The sequence below is a fragment of the Elgaria multicarinata genome, chromosome 5, assembly GCF_023053635.1.
Source record: "Elgaria multicarinata webbii isolate HBS135686 ecotype San Diego chromosome 5, rElgMul1.1.pri, whole genome shotgun sequence".
NCBI classification, from domain to species: Eukaryota; Metazoa; Chordata; class Lepidosauria; order Squamata; family Anguidae; genus Elgaria; species Elgaria multicarinata.
The window spans coordinates 56246834-56272264 of record NC_086175.1 but is presented as its reverse complement, the minus strand read 5'-3'; the positions used below and the strand labels follow the sequence as shown (position 1 = coordinate 56272264).

The window sequence follows — 25431 nt, the reverse complement described above, 5'->3', positions numbered from 1 at the left end:
TGACCTCCAAATGTTTTGGACTTCAGCTCCCATCAGTCCTGGTCAGCATGGCCAGTGATCAGACATGTCGGGAGTTGTAGTCCAAAACAAAGATCCTGTTTCGTAAGGGATAAGGATGCTTGAGGAATTCATATAACATGCAATTCTTTTTATGAATCTGCACTATATGGAATGGTCAACAGACTGGACTCTCTTCTCACAGAAGTTTACATGCTGCCTTGAATCCTAAAATACAGTTTTTCAATCTCTGCTGTCAAACGATATATGCGTGTAACAACGTATCAAGAATAAATATTATTATGTGTGGATATGGATATGTTCACAATTATGCAAGGAATACATATTTAGAGTGCTTAGGTAAGACAGGCAACAATCAGGTTAAAACCATAGAGAACACAGGTGCCCTGGCTAACCAGACGGGAAAGAAGAGGAAGCAGGAGATGCAGAAAATTATTCAAGGTAATTAATGCTGAGAGAAAAGAAGGAGATAGGAGAGGAGAAGTAAGTTAGTCAGGAAAGGGGGAAGCCCAACAGAGTTGAGGGAAAGGGAACAGGATGCAAAAGACATGAAAATATGTACATATAAAGATACATCTGTTATGGTCCAACGTTCATCTAAATACGATGCATCTAACTACAAATTATCACACGTAGTTTAGTGTGACCAAATACATGGAGAGTTTGTAACCATCTGCATTATAGAAATGGCATAGAATTTAACTTGAGCAGCGCTAACACAGGCAGAATGCAAAAAATGGAGATTAGACCATCCCTGCTGAGGCAACACTCAAATTTAAGGAGTTAAGAAGTTCACTTCTGTCTGGTGCCCAGAACCCAGATGACAACACCTGCTTGGCCTTCTCTGCTAAACCGACCATAAGCAAAGAAGCTGCCACCTGGGTTTACCAAGTAATCATCCTAAAACGACTCCTGTTATCAGTACAAAGAAGGGATTCTGGTATTACACCTACGCCCTTCTGTTTGAGTCATTCACAGTTCATTGCAGTTCTCTATGGAAATTAACTCCACCCCTCAGAAATAAACAAACAAACTGGTGACTGTTCACATGATAAAAACATACAGCTTTCAACTGTTCCTCTCAGATGAAAAAGAGGCAAGGCAATTGCTTCATTTATTGCCAAGAGTCTCTCATTGATCTTTCCATTTTTAGCAGCATGTCTGTCCCTAGTAGAGGCAACCCAAATTAATTGCTGGCTACGAAGCTTCTCACTCACCAGTCGCCCTGGTACAGGTGGGAGCGGTTTCACTGCACTGCTTGAGCTGTGTAGGCTGGAGTCTACATCGAGAAGAAGATTTTTAAAGAAAATATGATAGATAAAATGAATGTCCCGAATCTACCCCTACAAGTAGGCTTTAGACAACCTCATCAGGAGCTTTGATTATTATGGTAGAAATACTAGACTATGGATAGCAAACATAGGGCTGTATTGTTATGGAGAGTACAGCCGATTTGAAGTGATCCAGTGCCCCAACGTATATCTGACGTTAAAAGTTTTTCCCTACAATACACAGATCGGGTTGGAAAGGTCAATGGGACATTAGTATAATCTATGCACTGCATTATTATTATTTTTATGTTGATTTAATTAATTTATTTATTTATTATTACATTTCTATACCGCCCAATAGCTGGAGCTCTCTGGGCGGTTCACAAAAATTAAAAACATTCAAAGTATAAAACAACAGTATAAAACCATAGTATAAAATACAATATAAAAGCTCAACCAGATAAAAACAGCAGCAATGCAAAATTACAAATTTAAAACACCAAGTTAAAATTTATTTATAGACTGTTAAAATGCTGGGAGAATAAAAAGGTCTTCACCTGGCGTCTAAAAGCATATAATGTAGGTGCCAAGCGAACCTCCTTAGGGAGCTCATTCATTTAAGCTTTAAATTAGTCTCCGGTTCAGTTTTACTTAGTGGAATCTGGTTCTCCAGTTTTGGAGGTGGTTGTAAATCCATCCTGGGTTTCAGTCAGAACCAGCCGGAATGCTAAAGAAGATATCCAAGGTGCTGAACAATATCCCCAAAATAGGTTCAGCACCTTGTATAGATCCTTTAGAGTTCTGGCTGGTTCTGACTGAAACCCAGAGTGGGATCTCAACACCATCAAAATCGGAGCCACCAGACTCCAGTGGCCTTACACCATATTTGTTCAGTTTAAATGCAATGGCAAACTATGGTTTGGTGTTGCATGTGTGAACCTAGGACTGGGGCACCCACTCCTGCCCTATCTCCCTTTGGGCACTCCAATTCACTAGTTCATGGCCGGCCAATGTTTGCCATCACATACAAACTGACAAAAATTGTTTTATGCTTACCCCACCAAACAAGAACTGGAAACCACCCCATGTTCAGGCATAAGCCATAACTAAGGCAGTATACCCATGATTTTATTGCACATTTCCTTGAGGTTCCTAGTGGGCAGTAAAGTAATATATAAATACTTTTAATTACTAAATAAATGCATTTCTAGGGAGAGATGACAAGGGAAGGCCATCTCCTTGTGAGTGTCTAGACTAGAAGCATTTGGTTTGCTCTTGTCATGCCTTCACTGGACGAGTCCTCTTCAGAGGAAGAGCTAGAGGCCCCAGAAACCCAGGGCACCCCAGACCAGAGACTGCCAGCAGACCCATGGGAGCCTGAGCTCTCAGGGGAGATGCTTGCAGGACCATCCCTGTCAGGGGGAAAGGATTCTGCCTCTGAGGAAGAGACAGAGCAACCCCCTGAGCCAGAGCGTAGTCACCTCAAGAGACACGTTAGTAGGGCTCCTGTGCAAAGGAGTGCTCCCCTCCAGAAAAGGTCTCTTCAGGAAAAAGTGACTCTTCAGGAGTAAGGCTCAGGAAAGAGAGGCTTGATTATTGCACCTGAGCTCTGGGTGGGGTCCAGCAGGCTTTGGGCTTAAAAACCTTCATTAGAAATCCTGCCAGTGGTGGAACAACTTGGTTCATCCTGCCTTTACTGTGAATTTTGTCTCCTGAACTGTGCCCATAACATTTCCTGGCCTTTTGGACTAATTTACTGTGTTTGACTTTTTGCCTGTTATCATGAACGCTCCTGTTGTTGCCTAGTCCTCTTGACTGACTGACTGTGCCCTGACTTACGCCTGGATTTAGACCACCTCTGTTGTAGCCTGAACCTCATTGGTTAACTACCTGTAGGCTTGACTGTTTGCTGACTCCACTGCATTTAGAGCTGCAACAGCCAAAGCCAGATCACTACTTCTGGAAACACACAGACCTTGGTCTGATCCAGTTATGTTCTTGCACTCTAATCAAGCATGTCCTGAAGTAATCTTCCCCACCTAAGGCTTTCCAGATGGGTAGGTGGCTGGGGATGATGGGAGTTTAGTCCCAAACATTTGGAGGATACCAGGTTGGGGAAGGCTGGTCTAAACTCTTCTTTAATATCATAATTTGTTTGGAGAGAAGCAACACTTGAGTTGCACGGTGCTCTAAGGGGTTGAGAAGAGATTCCTCCTCTAGCTGGACAAATTCATTTGCAGACAAACCAGTGATATTCCATGCCGAGAACGGGGTCTCGGAACAATATTTGCATGTGAATAGTTTGTTTTGGAAATTCGTCAGCTTGCTCACATTTCAGTATAAAAATGGCAACACTTTAAAAACAATAGGACATTGTTTATTCCTCCTATACAGCAGTCCTCCCAAACCTGGCACCCTCCAGATGTGGCTGTGCAATTTCAGACTGCAGGTGGGCTACTCTCCTGCTGGTACACATTCCTACACCGAGGAAGGAAGTGTGCCACGGAAAATAGTAATCTACAAGCAGTGGAGGCTGGTGGCTCCAATGCCAGTGAGGCTGTGAATCCGCTCTGGGTTTCAATCAAAACTTTAAAGGAGCTATTCAAGGTGCAGGGCCCCTTTTGGGGATAGGGTTCAGCATCTCGCATAGCTCCTTTAGATTTCTGATTGCTTCTGACTGAAACACAGAGTGGCTTCTCAGCCCCATTGATGTTAGAGCCTCCAGTGCCTACGACTCTTCTCCCTGACCTGGCAGTTTACTTTACAGAGAGTTGGGAGAGAGGGTTGCTATAGAGGAGCATTCAATCATGTGAGCTGAGCACCCACCTGCAATTTGAAATGGGTTGGCCCAAGCACAGATTGACCACCCTAGTGAAAGCTATGCCTTCATTGAGCTTGTGGCTTAAGGAACTTACACCAAGTGAAAGGGAGGTCTGACTAGGGCTCGATCTACACTCCTGCTGTATAGCGGTACTGAAGCGCATTGATAACTGTTGGGGCACAATCCACATTCCATATACTGCTTTCATAGCGTTATACTCTGCTTTTCATTCCACATTCATAATGATTTGACACAAGGTGTAGATCTGGCCAGGAGGCATGCATGAACCTCCTATTCCTGGTGGATTGTGGATCTAGTCCACCTGGGTCATGGGCTGCATGCGGCCCCTGCTGCCCGGCTACCAAAATTTGCAGCAGCTGCAAAAGAACTGGCAGCTTAGTGTCAGTGAAGGCTGGTGGCTCTGATGTAAATGGGGCTGTGAATCTGCTCTAGGTTTGAGTCAAAACTCTAAAGGAGCTATCCAAGGTGGCAAACCCTACTGCCTAAAATGGCTTCAGCATCTTGGATAACTCCTTTAGAGTTTTGACTGTTCCTGACTGAAACCCAGGGTGGATTCACAGCAGTACTGACATCAGAGCCATCAGCCTCCAGTGCTTGCTGCTGCAGAACAGTAAATAGATCAAATTTGGCTTTACTGCTCCATAGTGGTTTGCCCCTGCATTTTGGCAGCAAATCACCATTTTCTCCCCACATCTGCCAAATTCAGTGGTACAGTGGGAGAGATGTGGCCCATGGCAGGGCTGGGGTATAGGGAGCAAAAATGTCCCCCAGTTGCCCACCCCTGTTGTAGAATCGTAGAATATAAGGCCACTGAGTTGTAGTTCAATTCCTTGCAATTTTTCCAAATCGTATGTACTCAGACTACATAAACACAATAGTAGTATATTACAGCTGGCATCTGAATACATTTGTTTTCCCTCTTGGTAAATTATATGCTTTAATTCATATGCTTTAGGCTGCTATTCTAAATGGGCTTACTGGAAAAAATAGAGTCAATAGACATATGAATGCATCATTCATTATCAACTAAAATTCTCGCTGTGTGTTGGATACTTTTCACACCCAATGTAAACTACCAAACGAAACAAACACAACACGTACATTTTTCCCAGATTGTGCACCCGGGAGCTGCTTTGCAAGCCTGATTGCAGCACAGGAACTTCCCATTGGAAAAGAATCCTTTGTGGTACTTGTTTAGTAAATCTGCATTGTCCTGAATCTCTGGAAAGCACAGGGGTGGGAGGAAAAGAAGATGATACTGAAAAGGTTTGCTGCTATAGAACAATGATCTCAGAGCAACAGAAACTCAGATTTAGGGCCAGTTCACAAAGCAATGTGCCCTGTTGTGAATATAGATTGAGTGTATCAGTGCAGTGTTTCCATGTGATAGGTTCACTTGCAATTTATAACTGGCATAGGTATACACACTTTCCTGGCAGTAAGCCCTGATGGACACAGTGGGACATACATCTGAGGGAACATGATGCATAGAATTACCCTTCATACCATTGGTCCAGAATAATCTGGCCCTTTGGTTGATTTTTAAACGTTTAGGTACATCTCTTCACCACATTAAACTTCAGGTTGATGTACAACATAAAAAAAAAGAACAGACACATAAAAGCAAAGATAAAAGTAGAAATAAAAACCCTAAAAGAGACTATGTGTCTGCTTTTTTATGGCAGTTGAGAGCATTATTTGGCTGATCTACTTCACCCCAAACATACAACCACGGCTCCTTCTATGAATAAGGTGCGTCCAACTGATGAAGATATCGCGAAACGGGCACTATACCGGACACCTGTTTTTTACCTAGATGCCTAGAATATTGAATTTGTTGGATGGTACAATATAGTACTTAAAAAAAAAATCCACCTGCTGTTCTATAAAATGCTGTTATTGTTATTTAATTGCTGATACATTGTATATTATTCTCATTTGATTTTTTTTTTTTTTTTTTTACCTATACATTGGAGGCTTCTGCCCTGTTGGATTTATTTTTATGTGTTAAAGGTTGTGTATCAGCAAGAAGAACATATCTTTTTGTATGCCTGATTATGAACACTATATAATAGTATTCTCAAACAGCATATGTAGGATTGATGTAAATATCACCCACAGCAGAAATATATAAAAATGTTCGTTTATCTTTCACTTCAAATGTGAGTCTTTGTGGTTGAGTGCTAAGCACCCCAATTGTGTTCTCTCATCTAGAACTCTAACATGGGCTGGATTTCCACATTCATTTAATGATGGGGGAAGCTCTCCACACACATCCCTTTGCAAACATGAATCTTTCTGATCCATTGAAATGAATGGGAGAAGTCCATATCCGTTCTTGTTAAATGAATCTGTAGTGTTGATGAACACTTCTTGGAAGCTGACATAAATGATTTATAATTTAGTTCATTACAAAAATGAGTTTCTATTTTCACAATGACCACCCTGCTAAAAGGGCCACATTGATTGACTGCAATCTGAATACATTTACTTATTTATTCTGAAGTTGCTCTGTGAAGAGTTTCTACACAGATATGTTATCATTTGGTAGTTCAGCCAAGTTTTAATACAGTATTTGTAATGGAAACAATTTATCTTCAAAAACGGTTTCTGAGTCTAACATTCGGTACCTCTGTGCAAAGCTTCCAACCATCGTCTTCGACTCTCTTCATTTCCAGAGAAAACATACAGTAGGCCGCCTTTGTACACAATCTTAAGCGTAAGAGAAAGCAGTTGTGTAGTTAGATGTACTAAAAAAATAATAGCATAGAATATTGCATGAAGTTACACTTCTTTCATCTGAGGTATGGATGAAACAAGCATGGATTTTGTCACTGCTATTTACATAAAGTTATAGGATCAGAATAACAGGATCAGAAATGAGGATGGGGAGAAAAGGATAAATAATTCAAGGCATATATCTGACAGATTTGGGCATGCATATTAGTGAAATCAGTCAGAGTTGGGTATAGATCTGAAACCAGAATCTCTTTCTAAAACAGGTTTGAGGATTCAATTACATCCTGACAGACACACTTTCCCAGTAATCTAGTGTCCCAGATCCTATGTTACTACTGTTGTTTTGTCTGTCTCCTTTTTTGTCTGGACAATTGTTTTGTCCATTGTGTAAACACAATGAATGCATTCCTGTGCTGCCTAAAACAGAACCATCATGCCACCATGTCCAAATATTGTGAAATACATTAAGGTAAGATTAGGACTGCCAGATTTGGAGACAGTGGGTAGTATTCAATGGTGTACCAGCACTAGAGTTAATGATATTGCACTAGCATAAAGCAACACTTGTGTAATGTAGCCAGTACAACACTAAAAAGTCTGTATTTGCTGCCAAAAATTGCCAACACAGCAGTATGGCAGCAAAAAATCACCCCCTTAATGCTACAGTGCCACTGAATTTCAGCAGCAAATCTCTGCTTTTCCCAGTTATGCTAGCAAGCGCTTGTTATTGTGTAAGTTCTGGCACAACTTCATTAGTGTTAATGCTGGGGCACTGTTGGATATTACAGTGTACAATGATGTATAAATACAGAAACCAGTTGGCAATCCTCCTTCAGAGGCAGGAAATAACGCAATGGAAAAAGGGGCAAAGCCTAGCAGGGAAGAGGCTGTGTGTATAGAGGTTGGATGTTGGGTCTAGAGTTGAGGATTGTGTATGGAGCAAAGACAATCTCCTTGACTACTCAATGCCAGAGTCCTTAAGGCCGGAGACCTGAACCTGATAATCTTCTGCAACACTTTCTTCTACCATTTCCAGACCATATCATACTCAAAAGGAAGGATAGTCTCCATAGCTTTGTTCAAAATACCTTCTTCTTCATTTAGAGTGCAACCCCATGCATGTTTAGACAAACAAAAGTCCTTCAACTCCCAACATTTCTCATCCCACCATGCTGACTGGGGAATGCTGGGAGTTGTAGGACTTCTTGCTGCCTAAACATGCACAGGATTGCACCCTTAAAGTATGTTTATGCTCTCTCTTTCCATTTAAGAGTCCAGGGTGGTTTGCAACCAATTAAAACAATAAAGCAGTTTTTAAAAAATCAATAAGAAAACAGATCAAATAAGCAGCATTTTTTTTCAACATAGCCTAAACATCCCAATGAAGTCAGTACATCACAAAAATAAAGATTTCATCAAGAAGAAGTTTCACACTCATCACAAGCACTAATAGAGGTGAATTTAAAACAGCTTCTATGAACTTCAAAACCTTTTTTTTTTAAAGGAAAGTCATAAACCTGTGGCAGAAGGGCATCAGAGAAGAAGCAAGATGGTGGCTCACTAAAGGGGTGTTCCAAAACCTAGCTACAGTGACAGAGAAGGACTATTAGCACCAAATAATGTATTTTCAAGCTCATTCGTGGGAACCTGTGACTCCAGATGTTGTTGGACTCCAATCCCATCAGCCCCAGCCATGATGATGAGAGTTGACACCAGCAAACATTCAGACAGACATTGGTTCTCAACTACGTGTATGAAACCTGTTGTGCACTTCTGCATAACTGCAAGCTATTCTATGGCATTCCACTTGTAACCACCAAAGATGAATTTTCCACTCAAACATTGTCATTGTGTGCTTTTACCTGGAAGGGATATTGCCTTTCTGGAGGGGTTTGTTCCTCAAGATCCACTGCCTCAACGCATCGAATTTTCTTAACGTCAATTGACCCCTTTCTGGTTCCTTTTTTCTAAGAACACAAATTGAAGTAGGGAGTAAGTCACCAATGCTCATAACAACAATACACAAGGTTGGGTGTGTAAAAGAGGGGAGGGCCAACCTAACACACCATGAAGAGGAACTCACAAGCCATCAAGAGATACCTTAAATTGTTACAACGGATTGTAAGACATCTGTTTCTCACCTCTTTGTCATAGTCGTAGTCATAGTAGGAGAGGCTTGTTTTTGTAAGAACAAACAGCCGTTCCTTGTAATTGTTGGGGGATATTTTTTTCTTCTGCTGAGACTTTTTTATCAGCAGCTCTTCAAGAACGATCTCTGTATATTCCATTTTAGGGTCCTAACAGAGAAGTAAATGTTGCCTGAAGATAAAACTGATACAATTTGCAATGAGAATATCCTGCAGTCAATTTTGAGCCCTGAACATAACTGTACAGCTTTATAATTCTCTTATTTGAAAAATAATTAGGAAAATATGACTTCGGGCAGCACCTCCATCTGACATATAATGCTTGTAAATAGTCCTTTTGCTACAGTGAGACCCAACTTTCAAATAAGTATGCTTAGGAATGTAACCCAAAGAACATTAGATCCAAGATGCAAGCCTGTAGGCATTAAATGAAAGGTGTGAGCCGTTATGGAATATTATTAAATAGAGGCTGCAATTTTATGCACACTTACCATGAAGTAACCTTCATGGACTTCAGTGGCACTTGCTTCCAAGTAGTAAGACTATGCAGTAAAACAAGCAAATACAGGCATAGCCACACACAAATATATTTACTAGGTTTTAGTTCGATGGATCAAAAGAGTGTTCTCAGTCTAATCCAAAATATAACTGGACTGGAAAATTCTTGCTCTATCTTGAAAAAGATAATGATGTATCTTTATGTGTTTAGAAATACTGGAAGCAAGTATAATCCATTGTGTGACCATATAATGCTTACAAAATAATAATAAAATAAACAAGAATGATACATGTACAATAACCCGTTTAAATACACACACAGAGAAATGCAACCTACCTCCATGTGGCACTTTCTACAGGGACAATATTCTTCTCTTCCTTATGATAGCTTCAAGAGGAAGTATCCTTCCCAGTGCGTCTTTCTTTTACATATTTAACCAATGTGGGCATGTCTGCCAGAAATTATTTGCATGCTATTCATACCATCCAATATCACTTTTCCGGTTTTAACACCTATCCATCTTAGTTTTGCTCATTTTAAATAGAAAGAATATTTTCCAGTAAGTTGGTTTTACATTTCCATGCCATGTTATCAGCTGAGTTTTCAGTCTGCATTCCAATGTGGGCCTGTCTACAGCTGAATTTTATACCCCTTATCTGAGAGAGTAAGCCCCACTGAACTCCAAGTGATTTATTTCTGCATAGATATGGAAAGGATTACACTGTACACTACTTGCTCAATTGCCATTGCTTCCCCCAAGAAATCTAGATAACTGTAGTCATGGCTGTGCCAGTTGACCTATTTTTATTTTCATGTTGAATGTTGTGCTTTTTGGAGAAGGTAGAAATATTTCATGGGAAACATTACAGTGCAGGCATATGCATATCTATTTAGAAGCAAGACTGGTTGAGATCGATTAGACTTTCTCCCTGATAAGGGTGTATAAGGTTGCAATTTGGGATTGTGCTCACTGCCATTTGTCATTATGTTGCCCTTGCCCTCTCCTGCTGCTTTTCCTTCTTCTAATTACTATGATTTCTTCTTCCTGGATTAGTTATGTGGGCGATCCCAGACAAAGGGTAATCACAAAGTTTATGGGATGACATCATGACATTTGGGCTATCTAATAGTGTCTCTGAAGCCAACTTATAGTGCAATGCTCTGCATTTTATTCAGAAGCAAGTCCCACTGTGTTCTATGGGCCAGTAAGTGTGTTTTGGATTGGAGCCTTAGATCGAAAGTGGTGCTTCCTGGATTCCAGAATGATCTCAGACCACCAGTGAGCCTGCAGTGACAGCATGGCACCATGACATTATATAGTCTATCAGGTTTGGCTATGTGTTATCATCATTGACAGAAAACACCAAAGCCATTTCACCTAAGCTCTGCCAAAAGGGCGATGTTTTTAAAACAGTGTTGACAACATTTATTAAAAGCACTCCGTCCCTTTCAGCTCAGCCCTAATTATACTTCCATGAGGCAGGCTAAACTCAACAGATCTCTAACAGAATTATGAAAGCTCCCTTCCATTTAGAATCCATGAACACTGAATGCATAAAACCACTTTCCATTTTACTGTAGATAAACTCTGTGTAGAAACAGTGATTTTGCTTCTTTACAGTATTTGTTCACATGTCCTCTGTTGATAAACCTGTGCCCAAAGTTGCATACTTCCCCCCCTCTTGTTTGCACAGGAGTAGTTACTGTGACAAGAAAGCCCCACTCACATCAGTGAGTAAAGATTCATTGGCTGAGTTCGGAGGACACGCTAATCAATGGTTGTTTCCCATTCTGTTCCTATTAACACCCACACCCCGCCCCCATTGATTAGCGTGTCATCTAAACTCAGCCAGCGTATTGTGCTGCATGTACCTAATTTATACCACATTCATTTCAATGGGCGCAGGGATGCCTATTTTGTCTCCTGTCTTTTGTCTGTGAGCACTATATGCCCCACTGAAGATGCATTCTTGATCTACAACCATCTGTTTCCATACTACACCCCCTAATGTATTGCCCCTGGATAGAATCCTACTTCTTCTATAAGTATACATTGAAAGGTAGGGCAAATCCACCCCTTTACCATTTTTACAATAGGAAATGAGAGCATGCATGTTTATAGGAGTATCTTGAATTGACTTCAGTGGTACATAGCCATTTTGTTAAATGACCAATTAACACCTGAGATGCAATTAAATTGGGTAATAGGTAACTGTCCTGAACCAGTGCCTGGGCACTGTAATGGACTGGATGAGGGCTAACAAACTGAGACTCAATCCAGACAAGACGGAGGTACTGTTAGCGGGTGGTTCATCTGTCCAGCGAGGTGATGTTTGCCCTGTCCTGGATGGGGTTGCACTCTCCCTAAAGGATCGGGTCCGTAGTCTGGGGGTGCTCTTGGATCCAGAACGGTCACTTGAGGCACAGGTGAACTCAGTGGCAAAGAGCACCTTTTATCAGCTTAGGCTGATATACCAACTACGCCCTTATCTGGACAGAGATAGCCTAGCTACAGTTATCCATGCTCTGATAACCTCTCGCTTGGATTACTTTCACAGCGGAGAAAGGACTTTTGACAGTCCTTTTGACAGTTGAAGGACTTTTCTCTGCCTAAACATGCATAAGATTGTCCCTTAAGGCTCTTTCTCGTGCATACTATCCTAAGGCAAGCCAACAGCGGAAAAGAGACAGGAAATGTCTCCTGAAGCCAGCTGGCAAAAGAGAGGAAGCCATGGCCTCAAAAGGACCAGAATCACGGCTTGCCTTGTTCCCAACCGCCTCCCCTGAAGCCTCGCCGAGGCTGTCTTGCCTGCTTTCCAACCAAAGGGAGAATTGCGCATGCTGGTCCCGCCCATTCCGCCGAGTTCGATAGGAGGAATGAAACGCTCGTTTCCCGATCGTTCCCACGGTGAGCGGCGGCGCTAAGCAGAGTCCACTTGGAGGGTCGGGAGCTGCTACGAAGGGCCGGCTTTGCTTTGCGTGGGTCGCCATAATCCTATGGCTCGATTGACAGAATAGCCTCGAGCGTCGCTTGGGAGCCTCCTTCTGGCTAAACGTAGTTTGCTTAGAAGTAAGTGCCCCTTTGCTCAGTACCGCTTTACTCCCCAAAGGCTGCAGTTCTGCTTACGCTTACCTGGCCGTGAGACCCTGACCCGTTCAACACAGTGGGACTTTACTTCTGAGTAATCATGCGTAGGAATACGCTATGAGTATGCTTCGAACTGACAGCTTTATAGGCAGTGGCCCCAGGGTGCTGAACCTTATCCCGAAAATAGGTTCAGCACTTTGGCCAGCTCCTTTAGAGTTCTGGCTGGTCCTGACTGAAGCCCAGAATGGATTCACATCCCCACCAAAGCTGGAGCCACCAGCCTTCCCAGTGCGCCTGCTGTACCCAGCCCAGTTGTGTCCCACTTCCACTCCAGGAAACAAGGCTAGGCAAGATTTTGCTGAGTCATCCTGAGCGTGTTGCTGAGCGCTTCAGACGGCAGCATTTTCTGCCTGGGTTTGTCAATTTCGAGGTTTCATTCCCTTAGAGAATGGACTTCATACTACGGAAGAAGAGGAACACCTGAGAAACCACAGATATTACTTGGGAATTATGTTTCCTTTGGGGTGGGTGGGTTGTTGTATATAAAGCTAATATTAACAAAACCATCCAGCCGCAATAAACAAGTTTCTAATTTCATATTTGTAAGTAGAAGCTAAATTATGTGCTATTATTTTTTCTTCTTGCATTCCTTTGGATATTGTTTCGTAGCTTAGCTGCTGAAGGAATGTGCGGTTGTGGGTTCATTCCTTTGTTATTTAAAATTCAGGTGATTGTGGTTGCCAGCATTTTAAAATGTCCCTGCTCATTTTGGCAGGTGGTTGAGATCTTTAGGATTTGCATCTGCTCTTGCAAGGAAGAATGGCTACGGTCAGGAGAGTTGTCAGAACCGTGCTCAGCAAGGAGCAGGCGGAAGGAGTTGGGGCCCGTGTGCGCAGGAGTATCGGCAGGCCTGAGGTAAGGCAGCAGCGGCAGCGGCCTCCGTTTAGTCCTCTAGCCTAAATAGAATAATGCTAACCAGCACACAACTGCTAGAATATTAAATGACAGCAGAAGAACTGGGGTAAACAAACATTTTCTGTAACATCACGTATCAAGCGTAAGAATACAACAATTGTTTACAGAAACTGAACAAGTTGTTCACAATAACCGGGCAAAAAAAGTTGACAAAGATTGAGTAATAACTGAGCAGAAGTAGTTTGCGGTAACTGAGCATTCACAGGCCTCTGGCTTCTTTAACCTGTTTCTTCCGTATAAATTTGATGACACGCTAAGAGCCCCATCCTATGCGTGTTTAGAGAGAGCAGAAAGTCATACATGCTGGCTGGGGAATCCTGGGAGGTGTAGGACTTCTTTCTCTCTAAACATGCATAGGGTTGTGCCCTAAAGCAACTGGGTGCCTTCCAGAGGTGTTGGACTACAACTCCCATCACCATCTGGCTGGGGATGGTGGGTGTTGTAATCCAACACATATGGTTGGGGAAAGTCTGCATTAAGTATGGAGTATTTTCTTATTGGAATGGGTGATTGTGGATGTCAGGCAAACTACGCCCAAGAGATACTGCAGGCTCTCCACTGGCAGCTTCTAAGGAAGCTGTTAGTGTCCTGGGACCAAGCTGTTATTCTAAAATAGAAGCAGCTATTAGGATCAGGACCTCAGTGCATGGGAAAGGGGCAGGGTAAGCTGTGATTCCTGTGTTGTCGTTCTGATGAAAGTCTTCCCCTTCTCCCCTGAAGCTGCAATTTGGCCTAAAAGGGAAGTGCTGCTGATGCCAAGGTCAGCTTCCCTCTTGGATGTGAAAATCAGGATTGGGTGGAAGGGCTGGTGGGCAGGTGGACTCTGTTGAGGCTGCTGCACAGCAGGAAAGCATTCAACCCTCCCTCCTCACACTCTTGAGCCTCATCCCCCACCCCCGCCCCAGCTACTATTTTAAAAAGAAAAACAAACAGACGTGCAAGGAAAAACTGTGGATTTTATGTGAGGGGCAGTTTGGTTCTCAGAGGAATTTCCAGCTCTGCAACCTAAAAACCTTTACCTGCAGTCACTGTGGATTCTTTCCTTACAGTGGATTTTGTCTGAGACTCCGGCTGAGTTCAGACGACACATTAATCAATGGTTGTTTCCCATTCAGTTCCTATTACCCACCCCTGTTGATTAGCGTGTCCTCCGAACTCAGCCTCTGTTTGCCTGCTTTAGTCTCTCTGGATGTAAGGGCAGAGTAGAGTAACCCCATGCTATGCTCCTTGACAGTGGTGTAGTGCACCAAGGGGTCACAGGGATGCAGCTCTGGCATTGTTTGATTAGCAGGGGCGCTGACATCATCTCCCACCCCCAACCACTCTAGCTCTGCATTTTTGGCCTTTTCCGGGGGTGCCGCCATGCAATATGCAAGTGCTCATCATGACTGTCGTGATGAGCACTTGAACGTGAAAATTCACCAGTGCACCTTGATGGATGAGATAGGGTAGGGTGACCATAGGGAAAGGAGGACAGGGCTCCTGTATCTTTAAAAGTTGTGTAGAAAAGGGAATTTCTGCAGGTATCATTTGTATGCATTCAGCACCTGGTGAAATTCCCTCTTCATCACAACAGTTAAAGCAGCAGGCGATATAGTAGTGTGACCAGATACAAAAAAAGGGCAGGGCTCCTGCAGCTTTAACTGTTGTGATGAAGAGGGCATTTCACCAGGTGCTGCAGGCATACAAATGACACCTGCTGAAATTCCCTTTTCTACACAACTCTTAAAGATACAGGAGCCCTTTTCATATAGGCATCCTAAGATATGGCAGCTTCCCCCAATATGATGCCCTCCAGATGTTTTGGACTTCAACTCCCCAGCCATCATGGCCAACTGGGGATTGTTATCCAGTCCAGAACATCTGCAGGGCCCCCACTTGTGGAAGGCTGAGATAAGGTGTTCTCTGGCTGGAGCTTATATATAGTGGTGGTGAGTTTGAATGCTTGAAAAGTTAGCTGGAATTTTCTGGGTGTGGTGGTGGAGAGGGAGGAGGTGGGTGCAGTTGTCTTGCAACTTCAGTTGCATTTTCTGAATGCCACTTCTTAAGGAATAAGTATTAACCCTATGTTGAGGGCGGGACTGATTTAAGCAAGTATACTATACTGATTAAGCCCATTTGCAATCCTGTCCTGCCCCAAACTCTGCCCATTTTTGCATCTTAATTCATTGTCAGTCCACTACACTACATTGTGTATTCCACAGTGCCAGAAGAATTAGGAGTGATTTTATTTTGTTTGGCAGCTTTAGAGCCTGCCCTTCAACTGTACTAACAACCAGTTACAACTGAAGTAAACTAAATTACTGCTACAATTACAGCAATGAAAATAAAACCTTATGAAAATTGACTCTTTAAAACAGGGATTTTGCATTAATAGGAGATCTTAGTTATAAAAAGCTTGCTCGAAACGACATTACAGCTTGTTTAAAAGTTCATTTATCCTCCTCAGATGGGCAGAACTCTAGGATGGGTCTGTACTGCTTGTTGATATACTGCATAAACAATTGCATATTGTCTCCTTCAAAGAAATGCTATCATTTTGAAATGCCATCATTTTTAAAACGTTTACAAAATACTTCTGTTATTGATTTTAATTTTCAGTTGAAAAACCTGGACCCATTTCTGCTACTTGATGAGTTCAAAGTAGGCAAACCAGCTGGCTTCCCTGATCACCCTCACCGAGGTTTTGAAACGGTAAGTTGCCTGTCCTAAGGCGTGCTTGTTCGTTTCTAGGTGTTTCACCCATAATACCAGTTACTGGGAGCATATAGAATACCTAATGAAAAGTACCTCTTGCTGAAGGTGTGTGATGGATGGTTTGCCATCCCTTCATGTCCTTGGTGTGGATGGATAGGCGAGTATATATTCTTTAAAGAGATTTTTTTAACTCCTTTGATTGTACGGAAAATGAAATCTCTTTTTATCTAAAAGAGATTTCTCTTTTATCTCAAGTGGTACAGCGGACCCAGTTCTAGGGCCGGCGTCAAGGATAGTCACAGTTGGGCACCTACTGAGGGTCCATACTCCAGCAGGGCTCACTGGGCATGTCTAGACGGGGCGATATCCCAGGGATATCTAAATCCTGCAGCGAAGACCTCCCCCAGGTGGACAGGTCTCTCCAACATTTGAAATGGCAGTGATGTTGGAGTCTCCCTCAACTTCTGAGAAGAGGTTTCCAACGTTGGAGGGCTGTTGCCGGAAATGTTTGACACTTGGCAACCATATAAATCTGCCATGTGGAAGGAATGGACAGGAAGCGGGCTCATAAAATGAGGCTCATTAAAGAGTTGTTTGTTTTGGCTTTTTCACCGGTCTCTTGGTTACAAATTCTAAGATCTGAAAAAGAGTCTTATGACACCTTAAAGATTAATATGCCTTTGTGCTCTGGAATGCAATCCAAAAAGCGGTATGTCACAAAAACATATATTAGTCTCTAAGCTACTGTTAAGATGGAGGGTGTCGCGGTTGTCGTTGTGGTTGAGAGGTTGTGATGTAGTCGGAGCCGCGATAGCGAGGAAGAGGGTCTCCCAGGGGTGAGTGACCAGCTTATATCTGGTCAAGTCCCCTCCCAGTCCAAAGTGGCGCGAATTCCTGCCCAATGCAGGATGACCAGTCTCCCCCCTTGCGCCACCCACAAATCCCTCCCCGTGGCACGGCAGAATGGGCATTCTCTTTTGATGTGTTTGCTGTTACAGACTGATATGGCTGCTTCTCTGTAATTCTGGAGCATTTTGTTCATGCGCCAGCAGGTGGCACTGCTCAGCAGCAATTGGGGCAAGAATGGGTTGTTGGCACAGGGCAAAAAGACTTTAACGATCTTTTCTTTAAGGGAATGATGCTGTATCAAATCTATAATTGATTCCCATTGACTTCAGTGGGCAGGAGTTAGTTCCTTCAATACATTTACAGGTGGCGCCTTTGTGCACTTGCTCAGCAAGAAGTCCCATTGTGTTTAATGATGCTTATTTCTAAATAAGTATCCGTAGATCTACAGCTTTATTTTAATAAATTGTTAATGTAAAAATAGAGAGTTGTAATCCTGTGCACAGGATACATAAATCCCATTTGCACCCACACACCTTGTTTTGAAGGAAAATACATAATTTCTGCCCTCACCACATAATTTCAGGGGCAAATTTGGTGCAGGTGCTGGATTCCTGGTGGGTGGGTGGGCGGGTGAAATTATCCCACAGACCTTGTAAATTGGCCACCCTTGATTTAAGGAAAAGAAGAATGTACTTTAAGGAACAAATTATACTGCCCCTGTAAAAACATAGATACTCCCCCACTCAAATATTTACTTGACTGTACGTTAGAAGCATGAGTGTGCAGGAGTACAGTCAAGTAAATATTTGAGTGGGGGAGTATCTATGTTTTTACAGGGGCAGTATAATTTGTTCCTTAAAGTACATTCTTCTTTTCCTTAAATCAAGGGTGGCCAATTTACAAGGTCTGTGGGATAATTTCACCCGCCCACCCACCCACCAGGAATCCAGCACCTTCACCAAATTTGCCCCTGAAATTATGTGGTGAGGGCAGAAATTATGTATTTTCCTTCAAAACAAGGTGTGTGGGTGCAAAATTGCACTCCCTGGATGTTCGTCTGTAGATTTGGTGATGGGGCCGTGGGCAGGTGGTGCGTAAAATCAGCTGGGAGGGGGCATCCTAAGTCATAGTTCACATGACACACTAATGACTAAGCCATAATGTTTAGCTCAAAATGCTGAACCACTGTGACTTAGCATGTCATCTGAGCAGGGCTATATTGTGGCTGTTGCTTCTTTCCCCAGGCAAGCTCCTCAATGAGACAATTTTTTTTTCCACACTAGCCGTTTCCCCCAGAATTGATACCGTTTCCTCACTGAGGTATTCCAGGCAAGGTTGAGTTCTAGCATTTTCCCTGGTGTCCTCCCATCTCTGGTTTGTGGCCATTTCCCCCTCTTTCAGCACAATTGCCGCACCAGCTTAGCATGTGTGCCAGGTGAGCGAAGTATGGATCCCACCCATGATATTCGATGGGGAAGTGGAGAGCGGAATCCAATTCCTTGCTCCCAAATAACTGATCTGGCAGGAAGGAGTGATTCATGAGGCAGTTGGTGACTGGGTTGTTGTAACCCCGCCTTTCTGAATTGCATGCCCTGTATTTTTTTATACTACAACTATTACATGACCTGCTGACTTAGAGCCCTTTCAAAACCATTAGATCAGTTATTTGGGAACAAGCGATTAGGTTCCGCCTTCACCACCAAGCCTCTTGGATTGGATCCAGTCTTAGTCATACTTAGAGTAGACTCTGAGGAATAATTCCCATTGATTTCATTGAGTCTAGACCCAATGCCTGGCTGGTGGATTCTAACCTATATTGGTTGCTTGCCAGTCTTTTGTTTCCATTTTAAATTTGCTCTAGAGAACAAGTGTGCAAATTAAAAACAAAAATAAGGAGGGTTAAATTGTTTTGTGGCTTTGCAGTTTTGAAATGAAGACAACTATCTGGGTGGTGGGCAGGATAGAGATTTACAAATGGTGCAGCAGAAGCAAACAGACTTCCGCACCCCCTTTCTTTCTCGCACTAATGGATTCACGATCATCCAGTGACTCTCTAAGGGCAGCCATTTTCCCTCCAGTCTTGGGTGCTTCCAGACAGAGGGCTCCTAGTGCTAATAATCAGAAGGTGTTGGGCATCAGATCTTTCTTTCTTTCCTAAATGGATTTTCTGTGGTAAGAAAAAAAAGTTGATGAATTGGTGAGAGAACAGCATTTGGACCCTGCATACAATTCCATGAATGAGGCAGGGTGACAGTACAATAAAAGCCTAGTCTGGAAGTACCCAGATTGACAAAATGATTTGCTAAAGTATTTATTCTTAATCTCTGTAAACAAAGTATCTCAAAACAATATTTTACTTGTGAAAAGTCCAACAACTTTGTTTTTTCTTTAATCTTTGATCTTTTTTTATGAAAAGTCCAACCACTTTTTTTTTTCTTTTGTGGCAGACGGTCACTCTCAGACGTGCTGCAATGTCCTTTCCTTGGAGTGGTTTTGCCTCTGATTTATGGAGCCAGGATGCAGGCTGTAAACCTAAGGTGGTTAACCCACAGCTCGTTGGCCGCATGTGCCCCAAGCCAATTTTGTGGCCCCACTGCCCTGCGGCTGTTGCACTGTGTGTAAAGTGTACAGTGTAGAGGCAGGAAAGCTTATCTGGATGAATAGCCAGGCCCACGGGCCCTCCTGATCCTGCCTAGGAGTGCCACAAACTGCCTCTGCCATTTGCAGTATCCATGTCTCATGGTGGTTATCCATGTTGCAGCTTGAGGAAAGCAGAGAGAACTTGACTTGAATGCCTTCATGTTCATGAGATGAGATCAAAAACTAGCATGGGCTTTACCTTGCAACCTGAGGATGGCTCAATTCCACTGCATTGTCACCTGCCATCCTGTACCAGCAAATGACGAATATGGATTTTGTTTGATGTTCTAATCCCTTTCTCTTTTTCAGGTAACGTATCTACTGGCAGGTGGATCCACAGCCCATGAAGACTTCTGTGGCCGTACTGGTATACTGGATCCAGGAGATCTGCAGGTATGCAAAAGTGAAGAGAATGGTGTCTCTTAGTGAAGCTTTTTCTGTTTTACAATTGTACAGTATTTCTTATCTTGTTCTGTCTCTGGATTTTGAAGATCTGTAGTATTTTTTGCCATTGGTATATTAAACAGCTTGCATAGTAATTCCCGGCTTTACCGTATTTCTTTGATAGTAAGACACCATCGATTGTAAGACGCACACTAATTGTAGTACCACCAACAGAAAAAAAAAACCCCTAAGACACACCCGTGATTCTAAGACGCACCCCATTTTTAGAGATGTTTATATGGGGGGAAAAGTGCGTCTTAGAATCGAAGAAATAGGGTATATTCCGACATGTTCTTGGATTCCAACATGTTCTTCATATTCCTCTATGTTCTCCTATCATCAGTTATTATTATGAAAAGGATAGCAATAACACTCCTCTGCCTTTTAGTTGTTTTGCAGAAGAGGAGATTTTGGTGGATGCCACTTTTGTTACCAGTCTACGGCAAGCTGCACCTGGCAAAACGTCTTTCTTCTATATAAATGTTAAAGTATAAGAACTGTGCCATCTTAAGGAAATGCCAAGAAAAACAGGCAAATGCTGATTTTAAAATAGGGCCAGCTTGGCAGTTTAGGATTAAAGATGGGCCCTGGGTCTGAAAAGACTGAAGAATATTGTTAGAGATAGAATATTCATGGAATTAGACATATGTTTTCTTGCATGTTGTTTCACTTGGGCTAAATTAATTTTAGACAAAGTTGTCATTATACACACATACACACACACACACACACACACACAATTGGAACTGCTAACTGATCTTTTGTGTGTGTGTGTGTGTGTGTGTGTATGCACGCACATGCACACACACACAATGGAGGGGGGTGGAATTCTGGTTAATGGCTTCTAACAAATAATACGTTGTGATCCTCTGTCATCTGTCGCTGTTTCTTCTTGCTTGCAGTGGATGACAGCTGGCCGTGGTATCCTCCACGCGGAGATGCCCTGCTCTGAGCAGCCAGCCCATGGCCTACAGCTTTGGGTCAATTTGAGAAGCTCTGAGAAAATGATTGAACCTCAGTATCAAGAACTGAAAAATGAAGAAATACCAAAGCCGTCACAAAATGGTGTGACGGTGTCTGTAATTTCAGGAGAGGCACTGTCTGTAAAGGTAACACATTTCCTGACAAACTAACCTATCTTGTTAAAATATGATCAATCCTGATAGTCACCCTGTAATTTAAGAGTGACCCTCTGCATATCTAGCTGCATTTTTAACGTGACTCCTGAGCTTGGAAAGTGTGATAGCTTTGCTTTAAGTCACATTGCTGTTTCGTGATTACTCCTTCCGCAATGAGGAACAGCAAGATTTTTCAGTAAATTCCTGCACCACTCTGGGCATGTGTGCAGTTCACGTGGTGTTGGAAAAGGAACCTGTTCTGTTCTCCTTCCTTGAAAGTCAATCTGGTCGCGGGATGAAAGTGGGGGAATGAAATGGAAACTCACTTATATACAAGAGAGATCTGCTTTCAAGGAAGACCAGCAGCCTCTCCTGTCCAATCCTCCTCCTCCCTTTGCCATCTTGTTCTATCAGCCACCATTAGATTTGCTTGCGAGAAAGGGCTGCAACCTGTTCAGTGATGCAGCTAGCTGTGCCTCCCCCAACCTCCCCCCCTCCAGATAGACACCCCTAATTAAAAAGGAAGCAGTGTTGCTTGTGGTGGTGGTTCACATAGCTCAGATGAATGTCGCAGGGGAAGTGAGAACTTCCCCCACAATGCTGTAGAAATGGAAACCTAGCAAGGGATGCTATCCCAGTGGGATATGAGCTGAGCCCAACATATGCTGGGCCCTGGATGAATAGCTGATGAGAAGGCACATTAATTGTCTTCAGCCTTGATAAGAAACGCATGTTGGCTGTACATTTTCTTCCCTACCCTACCCCCTCAATCTGTCATGTGCTAATCATTCCAATCCATGAAAATTGTATGTTTCAGTGAGTTAATTACGTAACCCCTAGGATCAGACAAGGGCCAAGCGAACCCACCCACTCAGCTTGCAGATGTAATTTGTAAGAATATGAACTGTGGAACTATTGCTTCAGGAGACTATAATTGCATGGAATATTATCCCTTTATTTATCTTGCTGTAAATAATTTCCACTGTCAAAGGGTTGTCGTGAGATGGATGAATTATTATTATTCGCATCAGCAGCAGCAGCACCATTATCACTATACTCTGGTTGCTCTTCAGATCATGTAAATCTTTCCGCTACTACTATTACCACTAAACTAATAATAATCTCTTGCTTTTCCAGAAGCATTAGTTAAATCTGCCTGTAGTCAAGTCATGGTTTGCGTTTATGGCAGACGGGGAAAGGAGCAAGAGCCTCACCAGAGGAGGCTGAGGATCGAGGATCGTAATCTTGGCATTTGAAGCGCACTTTTTATGGCTTCTTTTATAAGCTGGCTTGCTGCGCCCCAGTCTTGAAGCACATAAACAAGCTGAGCGCGTCTCATGTAATGTCGAGGCAGGCCTTGGAGATACCCTGGAATGTGGCGTGCAAAGGAAGCCGGACGCCTTTGTTCTTGCAGGGAGCCGACATCCACTTCCAATTAGAAAAGGTTACAAAAGGAAAAACACGCAGCAGGGCTGGAGAAGCCAGTTCCAGCTGCCTATCCCCAGACAGAATGCTTGAGCCCACCCCTCACTTTCAGAGTTGAACCCTGACCTCTGTACTCTGACTCTACATTCCACTTCTTTGTTTCATTAGCTGAGCTTTTACCTATGTAGAGGCAGGCAGGATGTCTAGCCCAGACATTCCTGCCTAGGCCGTCACCAGCTTCCAGGCAGTTCAGGCTTAATTCTTATTCCGGTTGTGGCATTTGTTGAGGTTCCGAATCAGAATATCGTCAAACAGGAATATTAGTATTTTATTAATGTTTATATACTACCGTATCTGATGTAAAGCCATCAAAGCCATGTGCAACAATTTTAAACAACAATAAACACCGTAAAACAATAAAAATGAGAACATTAAATACAGCAAAAGCATTAAAAGGGTGCGGGATTTTTGCTTCAGTGTAGAGAAGCCCTCAGAGAAACTGGTCTATATCCTTGAAGTATTATGTGATGTGTCATGGAAGTCACCCATTTCCCTTCTTTAGATGCATCCACTTTAAAACATCCATCCACTCCAGAGTCTGCTTTTCTTTTTCTCCCCCGCCCCCTTCCACCAATCATTCAGCCTCCTATTGGGTGAGATTGACTAAGGCCATTTAAATATTTCACAGGATTTAGATGTTAATTGGCCTACGCTTCCTGAGCTCCATAAAAGTGCACCAATCAGGCCTTATGACCACAGAGTCTAAACCATAGAGTCAACTCATGTCTAGGAGGGAAAAAACACCCAATGTTAAATTCTAATCTTACCTCTGTGAATAAGCAGCACACATTCTGTGGTGCCTAAAGTGATTTATGTATAAGACATGGTAGCAGAGAGAGGAACTTTGCTGCAGTTGACATATATGAACTGCACTGCTGAATGTCTTCCGTGGAAGAACTCAAGTTCCATAATGAAAAGGAAGCTCCACTATTCTCAGACTTAAAGCACTGAAATGATTTGTGTCCTATCTGCCACCTGTCAGTAGCTGTTGGAGAATCAGATGATGTAATACATCTGGGTGAACATCGTTGACCTGGGACATGATGTGGAGCTTCAGATGCAGAGGGGCACCAAATGCCTAATCTAATGGGAGGAAAACATCTGAAGACTCAGACTTGCCAATGTGATGACATCAGGGATTGGCTTTAGATGTTAAATGTGCATGTCCAAAAGCAATGAACTCTGGGAAAATAGCTTCAGTAGCTGCATGAGCCAAATACGCTGAGAGAGGAGCCAAGTAAAGTAGAACTGAGCATAAGCAGTTGGTTGCTTGGTTGTGATGGTTAGTACTCCCATTAGATTAGGCACCTGTGAGTTGTAATATGCTACATAAAAGAGAAAAATGCTTGGAAGTTGGAATATAGAAAAATATATTGCTCCAGTAAACTTCACTTACTTTGTAAAACTTCATAAAAATCAGCCATAAAGAAAATATTTAACTACTTCCTGCATGCTATGAGTTAGCAAATGCTGTTTATAGAATTTTTCCAGTGTCTATTGTGCCCATGTTATGCAATTGTGCATAACTGTTATAGCAGCACATAAAACCGTGGTGCGCAGCTCAGTTATACATGGTAGCCCATCAGAGTCCTGATAATGCTTGTGGCAGGTCGGGGTGCGTGTGTGTGTGTTTTGTTTTCGTTCTCCTCTGCACTCCCAGGCAGACAGGAGAACAATAACCTGGTGGGTGAAGATAGTAGCTGATGGGCTGCTTTTGATTTGGTTGGTTACCCAGTTGTGTAAGCCTGGTGTAAATGCCCCTGATGGGATATACCAACAGCTATGCCAGCACAGCATTGAAGAATAGAATGTGGCATTGGTACTCCAGAAACACAACATCAGGATTACAGGAAATCTAGGGACATAAGGCAACCATTGCAGCCCAGAGCAATATTAATAAGCATACCTTTTAATATTGCCCAACAATTGGTACCCAACAAGTGGTTTCAACTTAAGCATATGCTTGTATTTAGAATTTTAAAATGAAGGTATGTCTGCAGTTACAATGAATGGTCTTCATGAACTCAAAGGATGACTTAACGTTGCATACTTTTCTGAAACTTTTCCAATTACAAGTCTTTAATTTTATCACCTTCTAACATTCCTCCCTTGAGCTTTATTGGCAAATGTGTTAGTCATTATGCAGAGAAATCAATGCCACATGGAAGAGGCATGGCTTCATGAAACTGAGTTCATACCAATGGGAAGTCACTGCCCTTTCTAATACAAATACAGCAGACAAAAATGTCTTCAAGCTCTCCATAAATTCTCTTTATGCATTCTGGAGCTCACTTGTTGAACTGTTTTAATATTAGTGGTTTATTACCATGGATAACTGAAAAAAAGTAATGTACACAAGATGAGCCAAAGTGGGGTTTGCATACCAAAGTCCTAATAAATTCTTTCAACATGTGGCTTCAGATATTTCCATAAGTACTTCGCAATGCTGTTTTAAAAGGCATTTTACTTTAATGTGTTTTTTTCTAGAAAAGACCCCCTCCCCCCCCCCCGCCCTCCATTCAATGTGATGTATTTCCACTTTTGACGTATTTCTACTTGTGATTCATTTCCTGACCAGGATTATGATTTGTACATTGAGTGGAACACACGACACCACAA

At 42.6% G+C, this 25431-nt stretch overlaps 3 protein-coding genes across 5 annotated transcripts in view; 2 read left to right on the top strand and 1 right to left on the bottom strand.

Moving 5' to 3' along the window:
* The window catches only part of BMX (BMX non-receptor tyrosine kinase), a 29012-nt gene extending 19000 nt beyond the window's left edge, over positions 1-10012 (bottom strand). Inside the window, exons 1-6 of the mRNA XM_063126405.1 lie at positions 9853-10012; positions 9012-9167; positions 8733-8837; positions 6762-6843; positions 5233-5352; positions 1236-1297 (exon numbers count right to left, since the gene is read on the bottom strand). Of these exons, the coding sequence (XP_062982475.1) occupies positions 1236-1297; positions 5233-5352; positions 6762-6843; positions 8733-8837; positions 9012-9167; positions 9853-9858 (531 nt within the window). The 5' untranslated portion in view covers positions 9859-10012. The remainder of the gene's footprint in view (positions 1-1235; positions 1298-5232; positions 5353-6761; positions 6844-8732; positions 8838-9011; positions 9168-9852) is intronic.
* Positions 1-25431, top strand: part of VEGFD (vascular endothelial growth factor D) — a 104313-nt gene that overhangs the window by 28132 nt on the left and 50750 nt on the right. The window lies entirely within an intron of this gene.
* PIR (pirin) overlaps positions 12406-25431 on the top strand; it is a 35868-nt gene continuing 22842 nt past the window's right edge. The window contains exons 1-5 of one of the 3 annotated variants that reach the window (XM_063126411.1): positions 12406-12424; positions 13380-13519; positions 16181-16273; positions 20075-20158; positions 21112-21318. In XM_063126411.1, the coding sequence (XP_062982481.1) occupies positions 13424-13519; positions 16181-16273; positions 20075-20158; positions 21112-21318 (480 nt within the window). In that variant the 5' untranslated portion in view covers positions 12406-12424; positions 13380-13423. The other 2 variants (XM_063126409.1, XM_063126410.1) reach the window with 2 other exon arrangements.